The sequence below is a fragment of the Pristiophorus japonicus genome, unplaced genomic scaffold, assembly GCF_044704955.1.
Source record: "Pristiophorus japonicus isolate sPriJap1 unplaced genomic scaffold, sPriJap1.hap1 HAP1_SCAFFOLD_647, whole genome shotgun sequence".
In the NCBI taxonomy this organism is placed as follows: Eukaryota; Metazoa; Chordata; class Chondrichthyes; family Pristiophoridae; genus Pristiophorus; species Pristiophorus japonicus.
Window position 1 is genome coordinate 48597 of NW_027254559.1, and position 22327 is coordinate 70923.

At 55.3% G+C, this 22327-nt stretch overlaps 1 protein-coding gene across 1 annotated transcript in view; it reads right to left on the reverse strand.

The window, feature by feature from the left end:
- The window catches only part of rapgef3 (Rap guanine nucleotide exchange factor (GEF) 3), a 112881-nt gene that overhangs the window by 48077 nt on the left and 42477 nt on the right, over window positions 1–22327 (reverse strand). The window contains exons 10-15 of the mRNA XM_070874028.1: window positions 22031–22146; window positions 17437–17525; window positions 14450–14528; window positions 13305–13455; window positions 10453–10535; window positions 2288–2327 (exon numbers count right to left, since the gene is read on the reverse strand). Of these exons, the coding sequence (XP_070730129.1) occupies window positions 2288–2327; window positions 10453–10535; window positions 13305–13455; window positions 14450–14528; window positions 17437–17525; window positions 22031–22146 (558 nt within the window). The remainder of the gene's footprint in view (window positions 1–2287; window positions 2328–10452; window positions 10536–13304; window positions 13456–14449; window positions 14529–17436; window positions 17526–22030; window positions 22147–22327) is intronic.

A 22327-nucleotide genomic window follows, 5' to 3' on the forward strand; every position in this document is an offset into this window, starting at 1 on the left:
TCCCAGGGCAGATACAGGGGGTTAGATACAGAGTAAAGCTCCCTCTACACTGTCCCATCAAACACTCCCAGGGCAGGTACAGGGGGTTAGATACAGAGTAAAGCTCCCTCTCCACTGTCCCATCAAACACTCCCAGGGCAGGTACAGGGGGTTAGATACAGAGTAAAGCTCCCTCTACACTGTCCCATCAAACGCTCCCAGGGCAGGTACAGCACGGGGTTAGCTACAGAGTAAAGCTCCCTCTACACTGTCCCATCAAACACTCCCAGGGCAGGTACAGGGGGTGAGATACAGAGTAAAGCTCCCTCTACACTGTCCCATCAAACACTCCCAGGGCAGGTACAGCACGAGGTTAGATACAGAGTAAAGCTCCCTCAACACTGTCCCATCAAAAACTCCCAGGGCAGGTACAGGGGGTTAGATACAGAGTAAAGTTCCCTCTACACTGTCCCATCAAACACTCCCAGGGCAGGTACAGGGGGTTAGATACAGAGTAAAGCTCCCTCTACACTGTCCCATCAAACACTCCCAGGGCAGGTACAGGGGGTTAGATACAGAGTAAAGCTCCCTCTACACTGTCCCATCAAACACTCCCAGGGCTGGTACAGCACGGGGTTAGATACAGAGTAAAGCTCCCTCTGCACTGTCCCATCAAACATTCCCAGGGTAGGTACAGGGGGTTAGATAGAGTAAAGCTGCCTCTACACTGTCCCCATCAAACACTCCCAGGGCAGGTACAGGGGGTGAGATACAGAGTAAAGCTCCCTCTACACTGTCCCCATCAAATACTCCCAGGGCAGGTACAGGGGGTTAGATACAGAGTAAAGCTCCCTCTACACTGTCCCATCAAACACTCCCAGGGCAGGTACAGCACGGGGTTAGATACAGAGTAAAGCTCCCTCTACACTGTCCCATCAAAGACTCCCAATGCAGGTACAGCACGGGGTTAGATACAGAGTAAAGCTCCCTCTACACTGTCCCATCAAACACTCCCAGGGCAGGTACAGGGGGTTAGATACAGAGTAAAGCTCCCTCTATACTGTCCCATCAAACACTCCCAGGGCAGATACAGGGGGTTAGATACAGAGTAAAGCTCCCTCTACACTGTCCCATCAAACACTCCCAGGGCAGGTACAGGGGGTTAGATACAGAGTAAAGCTCCCTCGACACTGTCCCATCAAACAATCCCAGGGCAGGTACAGCACGGGGTTAGATACAGAGTAAAGCTCCCTCTACACTGTCCCATCAAACACTCCCAGGGCAGGTACAGGGGGTTTGATACAGAGTAAAGCTCCCTCTACACTGTCCCATCAAACACTCCCAGGGCAGGTACAGGGGGTTAGATACAGAGTAAAGCTCCCTCTACACTGTCCCATCAAACACTCCCAGGGCAGGTACAGGGGGTTAGATACAGAGTAAAGCTCCCTCGTCACTGTCCCATCAAACAATCCCAGGGCAGGTACAGCACGGGGTTAGATACAGAGTAAAGCTCCCTCTACACTGTCCCATCAAACACTCCCAGGGCAGGTACAGGGGGTTTGATACAGAGTAAAGCTCCCTCTACACTGTCCCATCAAACACTCCCAGGGCAGGTACAGGGGGTTAGATACAGAGTAAAGCTCCCGCTACACTGTCCCATCAAACACTCCCAGGGCAGGTACAGGGGGTTAGATACAGAGTAAAGCTCCCTCTACACTGTCCCATCAAACACTTCCAGGGCAGGTACAGGGGAGTAGATACAGAGTAAAGCTCCCTCTACACTGTCCCATAAAACACTCCCAGGGCAGGTACAGCACGGGGTTAGATACAGAATAAAGCTCCCTCTACACTGTCCCATCAAACACTCCCAGGGCAGGTACAGGGGTTTAGATACAGAGTAAAGCTCCCTCTACACTGTCCCATCAAACACTCCCAGGGCAGGTACAGCACGAGGTTAGATACAGAGTAAAGCTCCCTCTACACTGTCCCATCAAACACTCCCAGGGCAGGTACAGCACGAGGTTAGATACAGAGTAAAGCTCCCTCTACACTGTCCCATCAAACACTCCCAGGGCAGGTACAGGGGGTTAGATACAGAGTAAAGCTCCCTCTACACTGTCCCATCAAACACTCCCAGGGCAGGTACAGGGGGTTAGATACAGAGTAAAGCTCCCTCTACACTGTCCCATCAAACACTCCCAGGGCAGGTACAGGGGGTTAGATACAGAGTAAAGCTCCCTCTACACTGCCCCATCAAACACTCCCAGGGCAGGTACAGCACGGGGTTAGATACAGAAATCACACTAACCTTCACTTGTGGGGTTGAGTTCGAAACGTTCTCCGTCGAACTGAGAATCAAACGAAACAGGTTTATTCTCATGAGGTCTGGTTTTCAACGAAATGATCTTCTGGCCACATATCCCGCAGCATAACTAAACCCGTCTACTTCCACCCTCCGTAACATCGCCCGTCTCCGCCCCCTGCCTCAGCTCATCCGCTGCTGAAGCCCTTATCCGTGCCCCCGTTACCTCCAGACTTGACTATTCCAACACACTCCTGGCCGGCCTCCCACATTCTACCCGACGTAAACTCGAGGTGATCCAAAACGCGGCTGTCCCCGTGTCCTAACTCACACCCAGTCCCGCTCACCCATCACCCCCGGTGCTCACTGCCCCCGTGTCCTAACTCGCACCGAGTCCCACTCACCCATCAACCCCTGTGCTCACTGACCCCATGTCCTAACTCGCACCGAGTCCCGCTCACCCATCACCCCCTGTGCTCACTGACCCCGTGTCCTAACTCGCACCGAGTCCCACTCACCCATCACCCCCTGTGCTCGCTGACCCCATGTCCTAACTCGCACCGAGTCCCACTCACCCATCAACCCCTGTGCTCACTGACCCCATGTCCTAACTCGCACCGAGTCCCGCTCACCCATCACCCCCTGTGCTCACTGACCCCGTGTCCTAACTCGCACCGAGTCCCACTCACCCATCACACCCTGTGCTCACTGACCCCATGTCCTAACTCGCACCGAGTCCCACTCACCCATCAACCCCTGTGCTCACTGACCCCATGTCCTAACTCGCACCGAGTCCCGCTCACCCATCACCCCCTGTGCTCACTGACCCCGTGTCCTAACTCGCACCGAGTCCCACTCACCCATCACCCCCTGTGCTCGCTGACCCCATGTCCTAACTCGCACCGAGTCCCACTCACCCATCAACCCCTGTGCTCACTGACCCCATGTCCTAACTCGCACCGAGTCCCGCTCACCCATCACCCCCTGTGCTCACTGACCCCGTGTCCTAACTCGCACCGAGTCCCACTCACCCATCACCCCCTGTGCTCACTTTCCCCGTGTCCTAACTCACACCGAGTCCCGCTCACCCATCACCCCCTGTGCTCACTGACCCCGTGTCCTAACTCGCACCGAGTCCCACTCACCCATCACCCCCTGTGCTCGCTGACCCGTGTCCTAACTTACACCGAGTCCCGCTCACCCATCACCCCCTGTGCTCACTGACCCCGTGTCCTAACTCGCACCGAGTCCCACTCACCCATCACCCCCTGTACTCACTGACCCCGTGTCCTAACTCGCACCGAGTCCCACTCACCCATCACCCCCTGTGCTCGCTGACCCGTGTCCTAACTCACACCGAGTCCCGCTCACCCATCACCCCCTGTGCTCACTGTCCCTGTGTCCTAACTCGCACCAAGTCCCGCTCACCCATCACCCCCTGTGCTCGCTGCCCCGTGTCCTAACTCACACTGAGTCCCACTCACCCATCACCCCCTGTGCTCACTGTCCCCGTGTCCTAACTCACACCGAGTCCCGCTCACCCATCATCCCCTGTGCTCACTGACCCCGTGTCCTAACTCGCACCGAGTCCCGCTCACCCATCACCCCCTGTGCTCACTGCCCCCGTGTCCTAACTCGCACCCAGTCCCACTCACCCATCACCCCCTGTGCTCACTGCCCCATGTCCTAACTCGCACCAAGTCCCACTCACCCATCACCCACTGTGCTCACTGACCCCGTGTCCTAACTCGCACCGAGTCCCACTCACCCATCACCCCCTGTGCTCACTGACCCCGTGTCCTAACTCATACCCAGTCCCACTCACCCATCACCCCCTGTGCTCGCTGACCCGTGTCCTAACTCACACCCAGTCCCACTCACCCATCACCCCCTGTGCTCACTGACCCCGTGTCCTAACTCACACCCAGTCCCACTCACCCATCACCCCCTGTGCTCGCTGACCCGTGTCCTAACTCACACCCAGTCCTACTCACCCATCACCCCCTGTGCTCACTGACCCCGTGTCCTAACTCGCATCGAGTCCCGCTCACCCATCACCCCCTGTGCCCCGTGTCCTAACTCGTACCGAGTCCCACTCACCCATCACCCCCTGTGCTCGCTGAACCGTGTCCTAACTCGCACCGAGTCCCACTCACCCATCACCCCCTGTGCTCGCTGATCTACATTGGCGCCCGGTTAAGCAACGCCTCGATTTCAAAATTCTCATCCTCCTCTTCAAATCCCTCCATGGCCTCCTCCCCTCTCCCAGTTTCTGTAATCTCCTCCAGCCCCTGCACCCCTCCCTATCTCTGTAACTTCCTCCAGCCCCTACACCCCTCCCTATCTCTGTAACCTCCTCCAGCCCCTACACCCCTCGCTATCTCTGTAACCTCCTCCAGCTCCTACACCTCTCCTTATCTCTGTAACCTCCTCCAGCCCCCTGCACCCCTCTCTATCTCTGTCACCTCCTCCAGCCCCTACACCCCTCCCTATCTGTATAACCTCCTCCAGCCCCTACACCCCTCCCTATCTGTATAACTTCCTCCAGCCCCTACACCCCTCCCTATCTGTATAACCTCCTCCAGCCCCCTGCACCCCTCTCTATCTCTGTCACCTCCTCCAGCCCCTACACCCCTCCCTATCTCTGTAACCTCCTCCAGCCCCTACACCCCTCGCTATCTCTGTAACCTCCTCCAGCTCCTACACCCCTCCTTATCTCTGTAACCTCCTCCAGCCCCCTGCACCCCTCTCTATCTCTGTCACCTCCTCCAGCCCCTACACCCCTCCCTATCTCTGTAACCTCCTCCAGCCCATACACCCCTCCCTATCTGTATAACCTCCTCCAGCCCCTACACCCCTCCCTATCTCTGTAAGTTGGTGAGAGGGGAGCGACCTATAAAAGGCCCAGCGGGAGATCGAGAGCCAGCGGCAGTGGGTGAGAGGGGAGCGACCTATAAAAGGCCCAGCGGGAGATCGAGAGCCAGCGGCAGTGGGTGAGAGGGGAGCGACCTATAAAAGGCCCAGCGGGAGATCGAGAGCCAGCAGCAGTTGGTGAGAGGGGAGCGACCTATAAAAGGCCCAGCGGGAGATCGAGAGCCAGCGGCAGTGGGTGAGACGCGGGAGCAGCCTATAAAAGGCCCAGCGGGAGATCGAGAGCCAGCGGCAGTTGGTGAGAGGGGAGCGACCTATAAAAGGCCCAGCGGGAGATCGAGAGCCAGCAGCAGTTGGTGAGAGGGGAGCGACCTATAAAAGGCCCAGCGGGAGATCGAGAGCCAGCGGCAGTTGGTGAGAGGGGAGCGACCTATAAAAGGCCCAGCGGGAGATCGAGAGCCAGCGGCAGTGGGTGAGAGGGGAGCAGCGTATAAAAGGTCCAGCGGGAGATCGAGAGCCAGCGGCAGTGGGTGAGAGGGGAGCAGCCTATAAAAGGCCCAGCGGGAGATCGAGAGCCAGCAGCAGTGGGTGAGAGGTGGGAGCAGCCTATCAAAGGCCCAGCGGGAGATCGAGAGCCAGCGGCAGTTGGTGAGAGGGGAGCGTCCTATAAAAGGCCCAGCGGGAGATCGAGCGCCAGCAGCAGTTGGTGAGAGGGGAGCGACCTATAAAAGGCCCAGCGGGAGATCGAGAGCCAGCGGCAGTGGGTGAGAGGCGGGAGCAGTGTCGGAGCAGCCTATAAAAGGCCCAGCGGGAGATCGAGAGCCAGCGGCAGTGGGTGAGAGGGGAGCGGCCTATAAAAGGCCCAGCGGGAGATCGAGAGCCAGCGGCAGTGGGTGAGAGGCGGGAGCAGTGTCGGAGCGGCCTATAAAAGGCCCAGCGGGAGATCGAGAGCCAGCGTACCAGTGCAGCTACAGCGGGAGAGAAAGCAAAGTAGAAGTAGAAAGTAATCAAAAAGTGACGTCACAGCCAATGTGGTAAGTGATAGGCTGGTGATTGGTGAGTAGCTTTTCTTTTCTTTTTTATATCAGTAAGTGAACTGTAACATTGTTATTACCAATTTAAGGGTATCTAAGGTTAAGACATGGCAGGAGAGCTCGGTCACGTGATATGCTCCTCCTGTACCATGTGGGAACTCGGGGACACTTCCGGTGTCCCTGGACGCTACGTGTGTGAGAAGTGTATCCGCCTCGAGCTCTTGACGGTCCGCGTTGCGGAATTGGAGCTGAGGGTGGATTCACTCTGGAGCATCCACGATGCTGAGAATGACGTGAGTATCACGTGCAGCGAGTTGGTCTTACCGCAGGAGAAGGGTCCACAGCCAGATAGGGAATGGAAGACCAGCAGGAAGAGCAGTGCAAGAAAGATAGTGCAGGGGTCCCCTGTGGTCATCCCCCTGCAAAACAGATACACTGCTTTGGGTACTGTTGAGGGGGATGACTTATCAGGGGAGGGCAGCAGCAGCCAAGTTCATGGCACCGTAGGTGGCTCTGCTGCAAAGGAGGGCAGGAAAAAGAGTGGGAGCGCGATAGTGATAGGGGATTCGATGGTGAGGGGAATAGATAGGTGTTTCTGCGGACGCAACCGAGACTCCAGGATGGTATGTTGCCTCCCTGGTGCAAGGGTCAAGGATGTCTCGGAGCGGGTGCAGGACATTCTGAAATGGGAGGGAGAACAGCCAGTTGTCGTGGTGCACATTGGTACCAACGACATAGGTAAAAAAAGGGATGAGGTCCTACGAAAAGAATTTAAGGAGCTAGGAGCTAAGTTAAAAAGTAGGACCTCAAAAGTAGTAATCTCGGGATTGCTACCAGTGCCACGTGCTAGTCAGAGTAGGAATCGCAGGATAGCGCAGATGAATACGTGGCTTGAGCAGTGGTGCAGCAGGGAGGGATTCAAATTCCTGGGGCATTGGGACCGGTTCTGGGGGAGGTGGGACCAGTACAAACCGAACGGTCTGCACCTGGGCAGGACCGGAACCAATGTCCTCGGGGGAGTGTTTGCTAGTGCTGTTGGGGAGGAGTTAAACTAATATGGCAGGGGGATGGGAACCTATGCAGGGAGACAGAGGGAGACAAAAATGAGGCAAAAGCAAAAGACAGAAAGGAGATGAGGAAAAGTGGAGGGCAGAGAAACCCAAGGCAAAGAACAAAAAGGGCCATTGTACAGCAAAATTCTAGAAGGACAAAGGGTGTTAAAAAAGCAAGCCTGAAGGCTTTGTGTCTTAATGCAAGGAGTATCCGCAATAGGTGGATGAATTAACTGTGCAAATAGATGTTAACAAATATGATGTGATTGGGATTACGGAGACGTGGCTCCAGGAGGATCAGGGCTGGGAACTCAACATCCAGGGGTATTCAACATTCAGGAAGGATAGAATAAAAGGAAAAGGAGGTGGGGTAGCATTGCTGGTTAAAGAGGAGATTAATGCAATAGTTAGGAAAGACATTAAGCTTGGATGATGTGGAATCTATATGGGTAGAGCTACAGAACACTAAAGGGCAAAAATCGTTAGTGGGAGTTGTGTACAGACCTCCAAACAGTAGTAGTGATGTTGGGGAGGGCATCAAACAGGAAATTAAGAGTGCATGCAATAAAGGTGCAGCAGTTATAATGGGTGACTTTAATATGCACATAGATTGGGCTCGCCAAACTGGAAGCAATACGGTGGAGGAGGATTTCCTGGAATGCATAAGGGATGGTTTTCTAGACCAATATGTCGAGGAACCAACTAGGGGGGAGGCCATCTTAGACTGGGTGTTGTGTAATGAGAGAGGATTAATTAGCAATCTCATTGTGCGAGGCCCCTTGGGGAAGAGTGACCATAATATGGTGGAATTCTGCATTAGGATGGAGAATGAAACAGTTAATTCAGAGACCATGGTCCAGAACTTAAAGAAGGGTAACTTTGAAGGTATGAGGCGTGAATTGGCTAGGATAGATTGGCGAATGATACTTAGGGGGTTGACTGTGGATGGGCAATGGCAGACATTTAGAGACCGCATGGATGAATTACAACAATTGTACATTCCTGTCTGGCATAAAAATAAAAAAGGGAAGGTGGCTCAACCGTGGCTATCTAGGGAAATCAGGAATAGTATTAAAGCCAAGGAAATGGCATACAAATTGGCCAGAAATAGCAGCGAACCTGGGGACTGGGAGAAATTTAGAACTCAGCAGAGGAGGACAAAGGGTTTGATTAGGGCAGGGAAAATGGAGTACGAGAAGAAGCTTGCAGGGAACATTAAGGCGGATTGCAAAAGTTTCAATAGGTATGTAAAGAGAAAAAGGTTAGTAAAGACAAACGTAGGTCCCCTGCAGTCAGAATCAGGGGAAGTCATAACGGGGAACAAAGAAATGGCAGACCAATTGAACAAGTACTTTGGTTCAGTATTCACTAAGGAGGACACAAACAACCTTCCGGATATAAAAGTGGTCAGAGGGTCTATTAAGGAGGAGGAACTGAGGGAAATCTTTATTAGTCGGGAAATTGTGTTGGGGAAATTGATGGGATTGAAGGCCGATAAATCCCCAGGGCCTGATGGACTGCATCCCAGAGTACTTAAGGAGGTGGCCTTGGAAATAGCGGATGCATTGACAGTCATTTTCCAACATTCCATTGACTCTGGATCAGTTCCTATCGAGTGGAGGGTAGCCAATGTAACCCCACTTTTTAAAAAAGGAGGGAGAGAGAAAGCAGTGAATTATAGACCGGTCAGCCTGACCTCAGTAGTGGGTAAAATGATGGAATCAATTATTAAGGATGTCATAGCAGCGCATTTGGAAAATGGTGACATGATAGGTCCAAGTCAGCATGGATTTGTGAAAGGGAGATCATGCTTGACAAATCTTCTGGAATTTTTTGAGGATGTTTCCAATAAAGTGGACAAAGGAGTACCAGTTGATGTGGTATATTTGGACTTTCAGAAGGCTTTCGACAAGGTCCCACACAGGAGATTAATGTGCAAAGTTAGAGCACATGGGATTGGGTGTAGTGTGCTGACGTGGATTGAGAACTGGTTGTCAGACAGGAAGCAAAGAGTAGGAGTAAACGGGTACTTTTCGGAATGGCAGGCAGTGACTAGTGGGGTGCCGCAAGGTTCTGTGCTGGGGCCCCAGCTGTTTACACTGTACATTAATGATTTAGATGAGGGGATTAAATGTAGTATCTCCAAATTTGCGGATGACACTAAGTTGGGTGGCAGTGTGAGCTGCGAGGAGGATGCTATGAGGCTACAGAGTGACTTGGATAGGTTAGGTGAGTGGGCAAATGCGTGGCAGATGAAGTATAATGTGGATAAATGTGAGGTTATCCACTTTGGTGGTAAAAACAGAGAGACAGACTATTATCTGAATGGTGACAGATTAGGAAAAGGGAAGGTGCAACGAGACCTGGGTGTCATGGTACATCAGTCATTGAAGGTTGGCATGCAGGTACAGCAGGCGGTTAAGAAAGCAAATGGCATGTTGGCCTTCATAGCGAGGGGATTTGAGTACAGGGGCAGGGAGGTGTTGCTACAGTTGTACAGGGCCTTGGTGAGGCCACACCTGGAGTATTGTGTACAGTTTTGGTCTCCTAACTTGAGGAAGGACATTCTTGCTATTGAGGGAGTGCAGCGAAGATTCACCAGACTGATTCCCGGGATGGTGGGACTGACCTATCAAGAAAGACTGGATCAACTGGGCTTGTATTCACTGGAGTTCAGAAGAGTGAGAGGGGACCTCATAGAAACATTAAAAATTCTGACGGGTTTGGACAGGTTGGATGCAGGAAGAATGTTCCCAATGTTGGGGAAGTCCAGAACCAGGGGTCACAGTCTAAGGATAAGGAGGAAGCCATTTAGGACCGAGATAAGGAGAAACTTCTTCACCCAGAGAGTGGTGAACCTGTGGAATTCTCTACCACAGGAAGTAGTTGAGGCCAATTCACTAAATATATTCAAAAGGGAGTTAGATGAAGTCCTTACTACTCGGGGGATCAAGGGGTATGGCGTGAAAGCAGGAAGTGGGTACTGAAGTTTCATGTTCAGCCATGAACTCATTGAATGGCGGTGCAGGCTAGAAGGGCTGAATGGCCTGCTCCTGCACCTATTTTCTATGTTTTCTATGTAAATACGGAAACCAAAACTGCACGCAGTACTCCAGGTGTGGCCTCACCAATACCCTGTATAACTGTAGCAAGACTTCCCTGCTTTTATACTCCATCCCCTTTGCAATAAAGGCCAACATTCATCTTCACTTACTTTCTGCTCTTCTTCCGGTCTGTAACCTCTTCCTTCAAAGCATCGCTCAGTCTGGTGTCCTTTGCAACCATATCTTCGAACTCCTTGTAGCAACAAAGACAAACAGAACTTCTATTTATGTATCGCCTTTCACGACCACCGAACGTCCCAAAGCGCTTTATCGGCAATGAAGTACTTTTTGGAGTGTAGTCACTGTTGTAATGTGGGAAACGCCAATTTGCGCACAGCAAGCTCCCACACACAGCGATGTGATAATGACCCAGACCATCTGTTTTAGTGATGTTGGTCGAGGGATAGATATTGGCCCCAGGACACCGGGGAGAACTCCCCCTGCTCTTCTTCCAAATAGTGGCCCCGGGATCTTTTACATCCACCCGAGAGAGCAGTCGCGGCCTCGGTTTAACATCTTATCCAAAAGACGGCAACTCCGACAGTGCGGCGCTCCCTCAGTACTACCCCTCCGACAGTGCGGCGCTCCCTCAGTACTGCCCCTCCGACAGTGCGGCGCTCCCTCAGTACTGCCCCTCCGACAGTGCGGCGCTCCCTCGGTACCACCCCTCCAACAGTACAGCGCTCCCTCAGTACTGCCCCTCCGACAGTGCGGCGCTCCCTCAGTACCGCCCCTCCGACAGTGCGGCACTCCCTCAGTTCTGCCCCTCCGACAGTGTGGGTAGTTCAGAGAAGGTTCACTCGTTGATTCCGGAGATGAGGGGATTGACTTATGAGGAAAGGTTGAGTAGGTTGGGCCTCTACTCATTGGAATTCATAAGAATGAGAGGTGATCTTATGGAAACGTATAAGATTATGAGGGGGCTTGACAAGGTGGATGCAGAGAGGATGTTTCCACTGATGGGGGAGACTAGAACTAGGGGGCATGGTCTTAGAATAAGGGGCCGCCCATTTAAAACTGAGATGAGGAATTTTTTCTCTCAGAGGGTTGTAAATCTGTGGAATTCTCTGCCCCAGAGAGCTGTGGAGGCTGGGACATTGAATATATTTAAGGCGGGAGATAGACAGATTTTTGAGCGATAAGGGATTGAAGGGTTATGGGGAGCGGGCGGGGAAGTGGAGCTGAGTCCATGATCGGATCAGCCATGATCGTATTAAATGGCGGAGCAGGCTTGAGGGGCCGAATGGCCGACTCCTGCTCCTATTTCTTATGTTCATATGTAAAGGTGCTTTATCCATTTATTCCGACTCTCTGTTTTCTGTTAGTTAGCCAATCCTCTATCCAGGCTAATATATTACCCCCAACCCCGTGAACTTTTATCTTGTGCAGTAACCTTTTATGTGACACCTTGTCAAATGCCTTCTGGAAATCCAAATACACCACATCCACTGGTTCCCCTTTATCCATCCTGTTCGTTACATCCTCAAAGAACTCCAGCAAATTTGTCAAACATGACTTCCCCTTCATAAATCCATGCTGACTCTGCCTGACCGAATTTTGCTTTTCCAAATGTCCTGCTACTGCTTCTTTAATAATGGACTCCAACATTTTCCCAACCACAGATGTTAGGCTAACTGGTCTATAGTTTCTTGCTTTTTGTCTGCCTCCTGTTTTAAATAGGGGAGTTACATTTGCAGTTTTCCAATCTGCTGGGACCTCCCCAGAATCCAGGGAATTATGGCAAATTACAACCAATGCATCCACAATCCCTGCCGCTACTTCTCTTAAGACCCTGGGATGAAACATAGAAACATAGAAACATAGAAAATAGGTGCAGGAGGAGGCCATTCGGCCCTTCGAGCCTGCACCACCATTCAATATGATCATGGCTGAACATGCAACTTCAGTACCCCATTCCTGCTTTCTCTCCATACCCCCTTGATCCCTTTAGCCGTAAGGGCCACATCTAACTCCCTTTAGAATATATCCAACGAACTGGCCCCAACAACTTTCTGTGGTAGAGAATTCCACAGGTTCACCACTCTCTGGGTGAAGAAGTTTCTCCTCATCTCGGTCCTAAATGGCTTACCCCTTATCCTTAGACTGTGACCCCTGGTTCTGGACTTCCCCAACATCGGGAACATTCTTCCTGCATCTAACCTGTCCAGTCCCGTCAGAATTTTATACGTTTCTATGAGGTCCCCTCTCATTCTTCTAAACTCCAGTGAATATAAGCCCAGTTGATCCAGTCTTTCTTCATATGTCAGTCCTGCCATTCCGGGAATCAATCTGGTGAACCTTCGCTGCACTCCCTCAATAGCAAGAATGTCCTTCCTCAGATTAGGAGACCAAAACAGTACACAATATTCCAGGTGTGGCCTCACCAAGGCCCTGTACAACTGCAGTAAGACCTCCCTGCTCCTATACTCAAATCCTCTCGCTATGAAGGCCAATATACCATTTGCTTTCTTCACCGCCTGCTGTACCTGTATGCCAACCTTCAATGACTGATGTACCATGACACCCAGGTCTCGTTGCACCTCCCCTTTTCCTAATCTGTCGCCGTTCAGATAATATTCTGCCTTCCTGTTTTTGCCCCCAAAGTGGATAACCTCACATTTATCCACATTATACTGCATCTGCCATGCATTTGCCCACTCACCTAACCTGTCCAAGTCACCCTGCAGCCTCTTAGCATCCTCGTAAACTCCATCAGGTCCAGGGGATTTATCTGCCTTTAGCCCCATTATCTTACTGAGTACCACCTCCTTAGAGATTGTGATTGTGTTAAGTTCCTCCCCCCTCGATAGCCCCTTGACTCTCCACTGTCGGAATATTGTTAGTGTCCTCTACCGTAAAGACTGACACAAAATATTTGTTCAGAGTTTCTGCCATCTCTCATGGCCATTCTCCCGCTCCCGTGTCTCACTGTGGCCCCGTTGCGATTGTAGTCCTGTCTTACCGTCAGGAAGCTCAGGGCTGATGGATCATCCTGCAAATGTCTGCCGAGCATCGCGACCCACTGTGTCACCAGGTGCACGATCTTTTGCTTCCTCCCCACGGAATAGGCAGCGCACTCTGTCTCAGGTCCCTCCGAGGGCCGCGCTCTGTAAGTGGGAGTCCGTCAAGGAATCTAAACTGGGGTCACCCCCTTTCTCCCCGCCTTGCCGGTTATTATTCCGCACTCGATAGTGTGGGAATAAAAGGTCTCGCCTCTCCGACAGTGCGGCGCTCCCTCAGTACTGCCCCTCCGACAGTGCGGCGCTCCCTCAGTACTGCCCCTCCGACAGTGCGGCGCTCCCTCAGTATTGCCCCTCCGACAGTGCGGCGCTCCCTCAGTACTGCCCCTCCGACAGTGCGGGGCTCCCTCAGTACCGCCCCTCCGACAGTGCAGCGCTCCCTCAGTACTACCCCTCCGACAGTGCGGAGCTCCCTCAGTACTGCCCCTCCGACAGTACGGCGCTCCCTCAGTACCGCCCCTCCGACAGTGCGGCGCTCCCTCAGTACCGCCCCTCCGACAGTGCGGCGCTCCCTCAGTACTGCCCCTCCGACAGTGCGGTGCTCCCTCAGTACTGCCCCTCCGACAGTGCAGCGCTCCCTCAGTACTGCCCCTCCGACAGTGCGGCGCTCCCTCAGTACTGCCCCTCCGACAGTGCGGAGCTCCCTCAGTACTGCCCCTCCGACAGTGCGGCGCTCCCTCAGTACTGCCCCTCCAACAGTGCGGCGCTCCCTCAGTACTGCCCCTCCGACAGTGCGGGGCTCCCTCAGTACTGCCCCTCCGACAGTGCGGCACTCCCTCAGTACTGCCCCTCCGACAGTGCGGCACTCCCTCAGTACTGCCCCTCCGACAGTGCGGCGCTCCCTCAGTACTGCCCCTCCGACAGTGCGGGGCTCCCTCAGTACTGCCCCTCCGACAGTGCGGCGCTCCCTCAGTACTGCCCCTCCGACAGTGCGGCGCTCCCTCAGTACTGCCCCTCCGACAGTGCGGCGCTCCCTCAGTACTGCCCCTCCGACAGTGCGGCGCTCCCTCAGTACTGCCCCTCCGACAGTGCGGCACTCCCTCAGTACTGCCCCTCTGATAGAATTTCCATGTTTCCCAAAGGATATTGGTTAAAGATCGCGGTGTAGAGTTGGGTTCCCGGCATGAAGACACAATGCAAGAGTAGAAAGTCGCCCAAAAAGCTATCTGCAGGCGAAAACACGAGTGAAAACTCGATTAAAACCGTCAGCAGGAGGAACTGCTCCCCTCCCCATCTCCCTCACCCCCACCTTCCTCAACCCACCTCCCCATCTCCCTCAACAAACCTTCTCCCCATCTCCCTCACCCCCACCTCCATCAACCCACCTCCCCATCTCCCTCAACAAACCTTCTCCCCATCTCCCTCACTCCCACCTCCCTCAACCCACCTCCCCATCTCCCTCAACAAACCTTCTCCCCATCTCCCTCACTCCCACCTCCCCCAACCCATCTCCCTCAACAAACCTTCTCCCTATCTCCCTCACTCCCACCTCCCCGAACCCATCTCCCTCAACAAACCTTCTCCCCATCTCCCTCACTCCCACCTCCCCCAACCCATCTCCCCATCTCCCTCAACAAACCTTCTCCCCATCTCCCTCACCCCCACCTCCCTCAACCCACCTCCCATCTCCCCATCTCCCTCAACAAACCTTCTCCCCATCTCCCTCACTCCCACCTCCCCCAACCCATCTCCCTCAACAAACCTTCTCCCCATCTCCCTCACTCCCACCTCCCCCAACCCATCTCCCCATCTCCCTCAACAAACCTTCTCCTCATCTCCCTCACCCCCACCTCCCTCAACCCACCTCCCTCAACCCATCTCCCCACCTCCCTCAACAAACCTTCTCCCTATCTCCCTCACTCCCACCTCCCCGAACCCATCTCCCCATCTCCCTCAACAAACCTTCTCCCCATCTCCCTCACTCCCACCTCCCTCAACCCACCTCCCCATCTCCCTCAACAAACCTTCTCCCCATCTCCCTCACTCCCACCTCCCCCAACCCATCTCCTCATCTCCCTCAACAAACCTTCTCCCCATCTCCCTCACCCCCACCTCCCTCAACCCATCTCCCCATCTCCCTCAACAAACCTTCTCCCCATCTCCCTCACCCCCACCTCCCTCAACCCACCTCCCTCAACCCATCTCCCCATCTCCCTCAACAAACCTTCTCCCCATCTCCCTCACTCCCACCTCCCCCAACCATCTCCCCATCTCCTTCAACAAACCTTCTCCCCATCTCCCTCACTCCCACCTCCCTCAACCCACCTCCCCATCTCCCTCAACAAACCTTCTCCCCATCTCCCTCACTCCCACCTCCCCCAACCCATCTCCCTCAACAAACCTTCTCCCCATCTCCCTCACTCCCACCTCCCCCAACCCATCTCCCCATCTCCCTCAACAAACCTTCTCCCCATCTCCCTCACTCCCACCTCCCCCAACCCATCTCCCCATCTCCCTCAACAAACCTTCTCCCCATCTCCCTCACCCCCACCTCCCTCAACCCACCTCCCTCAACCCATCTCACCACCTCCCTCAACAAACCTTCTCCCCATCTCCCTCACTCCCACCTCCCCCAACCCATCTCCCCACCTCCCTCAACAAACCTTCTCCCCATCTCCCTCACCCCCACCTCCCTCAACCCATCTCCCCATCTCCCTCAACAAACCTTCTCCCCATCTCCCTCACCCCCACCTCCCTCAACCCACCTCCCTCAACCCACTTCCCCACCTCCCTCAACAAACCTTCTCCCCATCTCCCTCACTCCCACCTCCCCCAACCCATCTCCCAATCTCTCTCAACCCACCTCCCTCAACCCATCTCCCAATCTCCCTCAACAAACCTTCTCCCCATCTCCCTCACTCCCACCTCCCTCAACCCACCTCCCCCAACTCACCTCCCTCAACAAACCTTCTCCCCATCTCCCTCACTCCCACAACCCACCTCCCTCAACCCACCTCCCCATCTCCTCAACCCACCTTCTCCCCATACTCCTCACTCCCATCTACTCACCTTCTCCCCAAATCCCTCAACCCCTCCTACGCATATAAATAGAGGCATTGAGTGCAAAAGCCAGGAGGTTCTGATGGACCTGTGTAACACATTGATTCAGCCACAGCTGGAGTATTGCGTGTACAATTCTGGGCACCACACTGTAGGGAGGATGTGAAGGGCCTGGGAGAGGGTACAGGGGGAGATTGACCAGAATGGTCCTGGGGGGGATGAGGGACTTCAGTGACGTGGGGAGAGACTGGAGAAGCTGGGGTTGTTCTCCTTGGAGCAGAGAAGGGTGAGAGGAGATTTGACCGAGGCGTTCATTATTGGTGAAGAGGTTGCGATACGAGTGGATCGGGGAAAAACCGTTCCCAGTGTCAGGAACGTCGGAAACCAGAGGGACACAGATTGACGATTGTCACGTATGTACATGCTGTTTGTAGCCACCAGGTGGTGCCATTGTTGGAGGTCACTGAGCAACATGCACATGTTGCTGCTCTGGTATAAAAGGCCAGCCATTGTGTGAATCAGGCACTTTGATCCGAATAGTGCCATCCTCCTCACCAAATGTTACGTAGACAATAAGGGTTCAAACTGAGAACTGTTTAACTCAGCAAGGTACAACCTTCGCTCTGCTTCATTCGGCACAAAGTGCCTGACTCTCACAATGGCTGGCCTTTTATACCAGAGCAGCACTGTGTGCGTGTTGCTCAGTGGCCTCCCACAATGACACCACCTGGTGGCTACAAACAGCATGTACATACATGGCACAGATCATCGGCAGCAGAACCAGATGGGGGAGAATGTGTTTACGCCGCGAGTTGTTGTGATCGGGAACGCGCTGCCTGAAAGGGCGGTGGGAGCAGATTCAATCGTGACTTTCAAACCGGGAATTGGGTAAATACTGGAAGGGGAAAAATTCACAGGGCTGTGGGGGGAAAGGGCAGGGGGGGAGTGGGACTGATTGGGTCGCTCTGTCACAGAGCCGGCACAGCACGGGCAACGATGGGCCCAATGGGATCCTCCTGTGCTGTACCATGCTACGATTCTATTCCCCAGGACGCCTGCCGACTGAATCCCTACCTGTCCGGTCGCTGTATATGGTGTCCAAACTGATGGTCTCCAGAAGATATTCAATAATTTTCTCTGGCGTCCCGTACATCACAGTGTATCTGTCACGAGAGAAGACGTGGGTTAATCATCTCACTGGGCTCTGGCATGAGAAAGCCCCTTCAGATCGCACCGTTGACCCTCCAACACACCTTGCACATTGTACAGCAGACACCTCAAGTCGCTGGAGAAATACCACCAACGCTGTCTCCGCAAGATCCTGCAAATCCCCCGGGAGGACGGACGCACCAACGTTAGCGTCCTCGACCAGGCCCAACATCCCCAGCATCGAAGCACTGACCACACTCGACCAGCTCCGCTGGGCAGGGCCACATTGTCCGTATGTCCCCCAGACACGGGACTCCCCCAAAGCAAGCGCTCTACTCGGGAACTCCTTCACGGGCAAACGAGCCAAAGGTGGGCAGAGGAAACGTTACAAGGGACCACCCTCAAAGCCTCCCTGATAAAGTGCAACATCCCCACCGACACCTGGGAGTCCCTGGCCAAAGACCAGTCCGCCCTAAGTGGAGGAAGTGCATCCGGGAGGGCGCTGAGCACCTCGAGTCTCGTCGCCGAGAGCGTGCAGAAACCAAGCGCAGGCAGCGGAAGGAGCGTGCGGCAAACCAGTCCCACCCTCCCCTTCCCTCAACGTCTATCTGTCCCACCTGTGACAGGGACTGTGGGTCCCGTATTGGGCTGTTCAGCCACCTAAGGACTCGTGTTTAGAGTGGAAGCAAGTCTTCCTCGATTCCGAGGGACAGTCTCTGCTGAGGAATGATAGCCGACATTATTAACCGTCCGCTCTCATTAGTTACTGTCCCCCTCTCTCCCAAATCTACCCTCATCCGTGCCCCCGTTACCTCCAGACTTGACTATTCCAACACACTCCTGGCCGGCCTCCCACATTCTACCCGACGTAAACTAGAGGTGATCCAAAACTAGGCTGCCCCCGTGTCCTAACTCACACCGGGTCCCACTCACCCATCACCCCCTGTGCTCACTGACCGTGTCCTAACTCGCACCGAGTCCCGCTCACCCATCACCCGCTGTGCTCGCTGACCCCGTGTCCTAACTCGCACCGAGTCCCGCTCACCCATCACCCCCTGTGCTCACTGCCCCGTGTCCTAACTCGCACCGAGTCCCGCTCACCCATCACCCCCTGTGCTCACTGACCCGTGTCCTAACTCGCACCTAGTCCCACTCACCCATCACCCCCTGTGCTCACTGACCCGTGTCCTAACTCACACTGAGTCCCACTCACCCATCACCCCCTGTGCTCACTGACCCCGTATCCTAACTCGCACCGAGTCCCGCTCACCCATCACCCCCCTGTGCTGACCCCGTGTCCTAACTCACACCCAGTCCCGATCACCCATCACCCCCTGTGCTCACTGACCCCGTGTCCTAACTCGCACCGAGTCCCGCTCACCCATCACCCCCTGTGCTCACTGACCCCGTGTCCTAACTCGCACCGAGTCCCGCTCACCCATCACCCCCTGTGCTCACTGCCCCCGTGCCCTAACTCGCACCGAGTCCCACTCACTCATCACCCCCTGTGCTCACTGCCCCCGTGTCCTAACTCACACCCAGTCCCACTCACCCATCACCCCCTGTGCTCACTGACCCCGTGTCCTAACTCGCACCCAGTCCCACTCACCCATCACCCCCTGTGCTCACTGCCCCCGTGTCCTAACTCGCACCGAGTCCCGCTCACCCATCACCCCCTGTGCTCGCTGCCCCCGTGTCCTAACTCGCACCGAGTCCCACTCACCCATCACCCCCTGTGCTCACTGACCCCGTGTCCTAACTCGCACCCAGTCCCGCTCACCCATCACCCTCCTGTGCTCACTGCCCCGTGTCCTAACTCACACCCAGTCCCACTCACCCATCACCCTCCTATGCTCACTGACCCCGTGTCCTAACTCGCACCGAGTCCCACTCACCCATCACCCCCTGTGCTCGCTGCCCCCGTGTCCTAACTCGCACCGAGTCCCACTCACCCATCACCCCCTGTGCTCGCTGCCCCCGTGTCCTAACTCGCACCGAGTCCCACTCACCCATCACCCCCTGTGCTCGCTGCCCCCGTGTCCTAACTCGGACCGAGTCCCACTCACCCATCACCCCCTGTGCTCACTGACCTACGTTGGCTCCCAGTTAAGCAACGTCTCGATTTCAAAATTCTCCATCCTTGTTTACAAATCCCTCCATGGCCCTCGCCCCCTCCCTATCTCTGTAACCTCCTCCAGCCCCTACACCCCTCTCTATCTCTGTAACCTCCTCCAGCCCCCTACACACCTCCCTATCTCTGTAACCTCCTCCAGCCCCTACATCCCTCCCTATCTCTGTAACCGCCTCCAGCCCCTACACCCCTCCCTATCTCTGTAACCTCCTCCAGCCCCTACACCCCTCCCTATCTCTGTAACCTCCTCCAGCCCCTACACCCCTCCCTATCTCTGTAACCTCCTCCAGCCCCTACACACCTCCCTATCTCTGTAACCTCCTCCAGCCCCTACACCCCTCCCTATCTCTGTAACCTCCTCCAGCCCCTACACCCCTCCCTATCTCTGTAACCCCATCCAGCCCCACAACCCCCCGAGATCTCTGCACTCCTCTAATTCTGCCCTCCTGACCATTCCTGATTATAATCACTCCACCATCGGTGGCCGTGCCTTCTGTTGCCTGGGCCCCAAGCTCTGGAACTCCCTCCCTAAACCTCTCTACCTCTCTACCTCCTCCTTAAAACCTCCCCCTGTGTCCCAGCTTTTGGTCACCTGCGCTAATTTCTCCGTATGTGGCTCGGTGTCAAATTTTCATCTCATAACCCTCCTGTGAAGCGGCTTGGGACGTCTCACTACGTTAAAGGCGATATATAAATATACGTGGTTGTTGTTGTTGCCCATTGTTGGGTTAAAATCCAAGTCCCACTCCAGAGATTTGAGCACAAATATTGAAGCCGACACTCCCAGTGCAGTACTGAGGGAGCCCCGCACTGTCGGAGGGGCAGTACTGAGGGAGCGCCGCACTGTCGGAGGGGCAGTACTGAGGGAGCGCCGCACTGTCGGAGGGGCAGTACTGAGGGAGCGCCGCACTGTCGGAGGGGCAGTACTGAGGGAGCACCGCACTGTCGGAGGGGCAGTACTGAGGGAGCGCCGCACTGTCGGAGGGGCGGTACTGAGGGAGCACCGTACTGTCGGAGGGACAGTACTGAGGGAGTGCCGCACTGTCGGAGGGGCAGTACTGAGGGAGCGCCGCACTGTCGGAGGGGCAGTACTGAGGGAGCACCGTACTGTCGGAGGGACAGTACTGAGGGAGTGCCACACTGTCGGAGGGGCAGTACTGAGGGAGCACCGCACTGTCGGAGGGGCAGTACTGAGGGAGCACCATACTGTCGGAGGGACAGTACTGAGGGAGCGCCGCACTGTCGGAGGGGCAGTACTGAGGGAGCCCCGCACTGTCGGAGGGGCAGTACTGAGGGAGCCCCGCACTGTCGGAGGGGCAGTACTGAGGGAGTGCCGCACTGTCAGAGGGCCAGTACTGAGGGAGCGCCGCACTGTCGGAGGGGCGGTACTGAGGGAGCCCCGCAATGTCGGAGGGGCGGTACTGAGGGAGCACCGCACTGTCGGAGGGGCGGTACTGAGGGAGCACTGCACTGTCGGAGGGGCGGTACTGAGGGAGCGCCGCACTGTCGGAGGGGCGGTACTGAGGGAGCACCGTACTGTCGGAGGGGCAGTACTGAGGGAGTGCCACACTGTCGGAGGGGCAGTACTGAGGGAGCACCGCACTGTCGGAGGGGCAGTACTGAGGGAGCACCGTACTGTCGGAGGGACAGTACTGAGGGAGCGCCGCACTGTCGGAGGGGCAGTACTGAGGGAGCCCCGCACTGTCGGAGGGGCAGTACTGAGGGAGCCCCGCACTGTCGGAGGGGCAGTACTGAGGGAGTGCCGCACTGTCAAAGGGCCAGTACTGAGGGAGCGCCGCACTGTCGGAGGGGCGGTACTGAGGGAGCCCCGCAATGTCGGAGGGGCGGTACTGAGGGAGCACCGCACTGTCGGAGGGGCGGTACTGAGGGAGCACCGCACTATCGGAGGGGCGGTACTGAGGGAGCGCCGCACTGTCGGTGGGGCAGTACTGAGGGAGTGCCGCACTGTCGGAGGGGCGGTACTGAGGGAGTGCCGCACTGTCGGAGGGGCGGTACTGAGGGAGCGCCGCACTGTCGGAGGGGCGGTACTGAGGGAGTGTCGCACTGTCGGAGGGGCAGTACTGAGGGAGTGCCGCACTGTCGGAGGGACAGTACTGAGGGAGCGCCGCACTGCGCTGTTGGAGGGGCAGTACTGAGGGAGTACCGCACTGTCGGAGGGGCGGTACTGAGGGAGCGCCGCACTGTCGGAGGGGCAGTACTGAGGGAGTACCACACTGTCGGAGGGGCAGTACTGAGGGAGCGCCGCACTGTCGGAGGGGCAGTACTGAGGGAGTACCACACTGTCGGAGGGGCAGTACTGTCTCAGGATTGGAGTGTGCCTGTGGGGGAAACTGGAGCAGGAGAGAACGTGAAGAGTCGGAACCTGACCTGTAACTCGCTGGCGAGGACACATGTCCATTGACACCACCTCCTTGAGAGCTCTTCTCCAGGACTAACACATCTTTTCCATGTTCCTTGAGGTGGATTGTGTTCGCTTCCACATCCTGCGGGTGAAGAACAGCATCGTCAACCAGCCTCACAGAGCACGGCAAAACAAAGCGTTGCATTGATACAGCGCCTTTCACGATCACCGGACATGCCAATGAAGAACCTTGGGAGTGTGGTCACTGGTGTATTGTGGGAAACACGGCAGCTCAATTAGCGCACAGCAAGCTCCCAAACGCA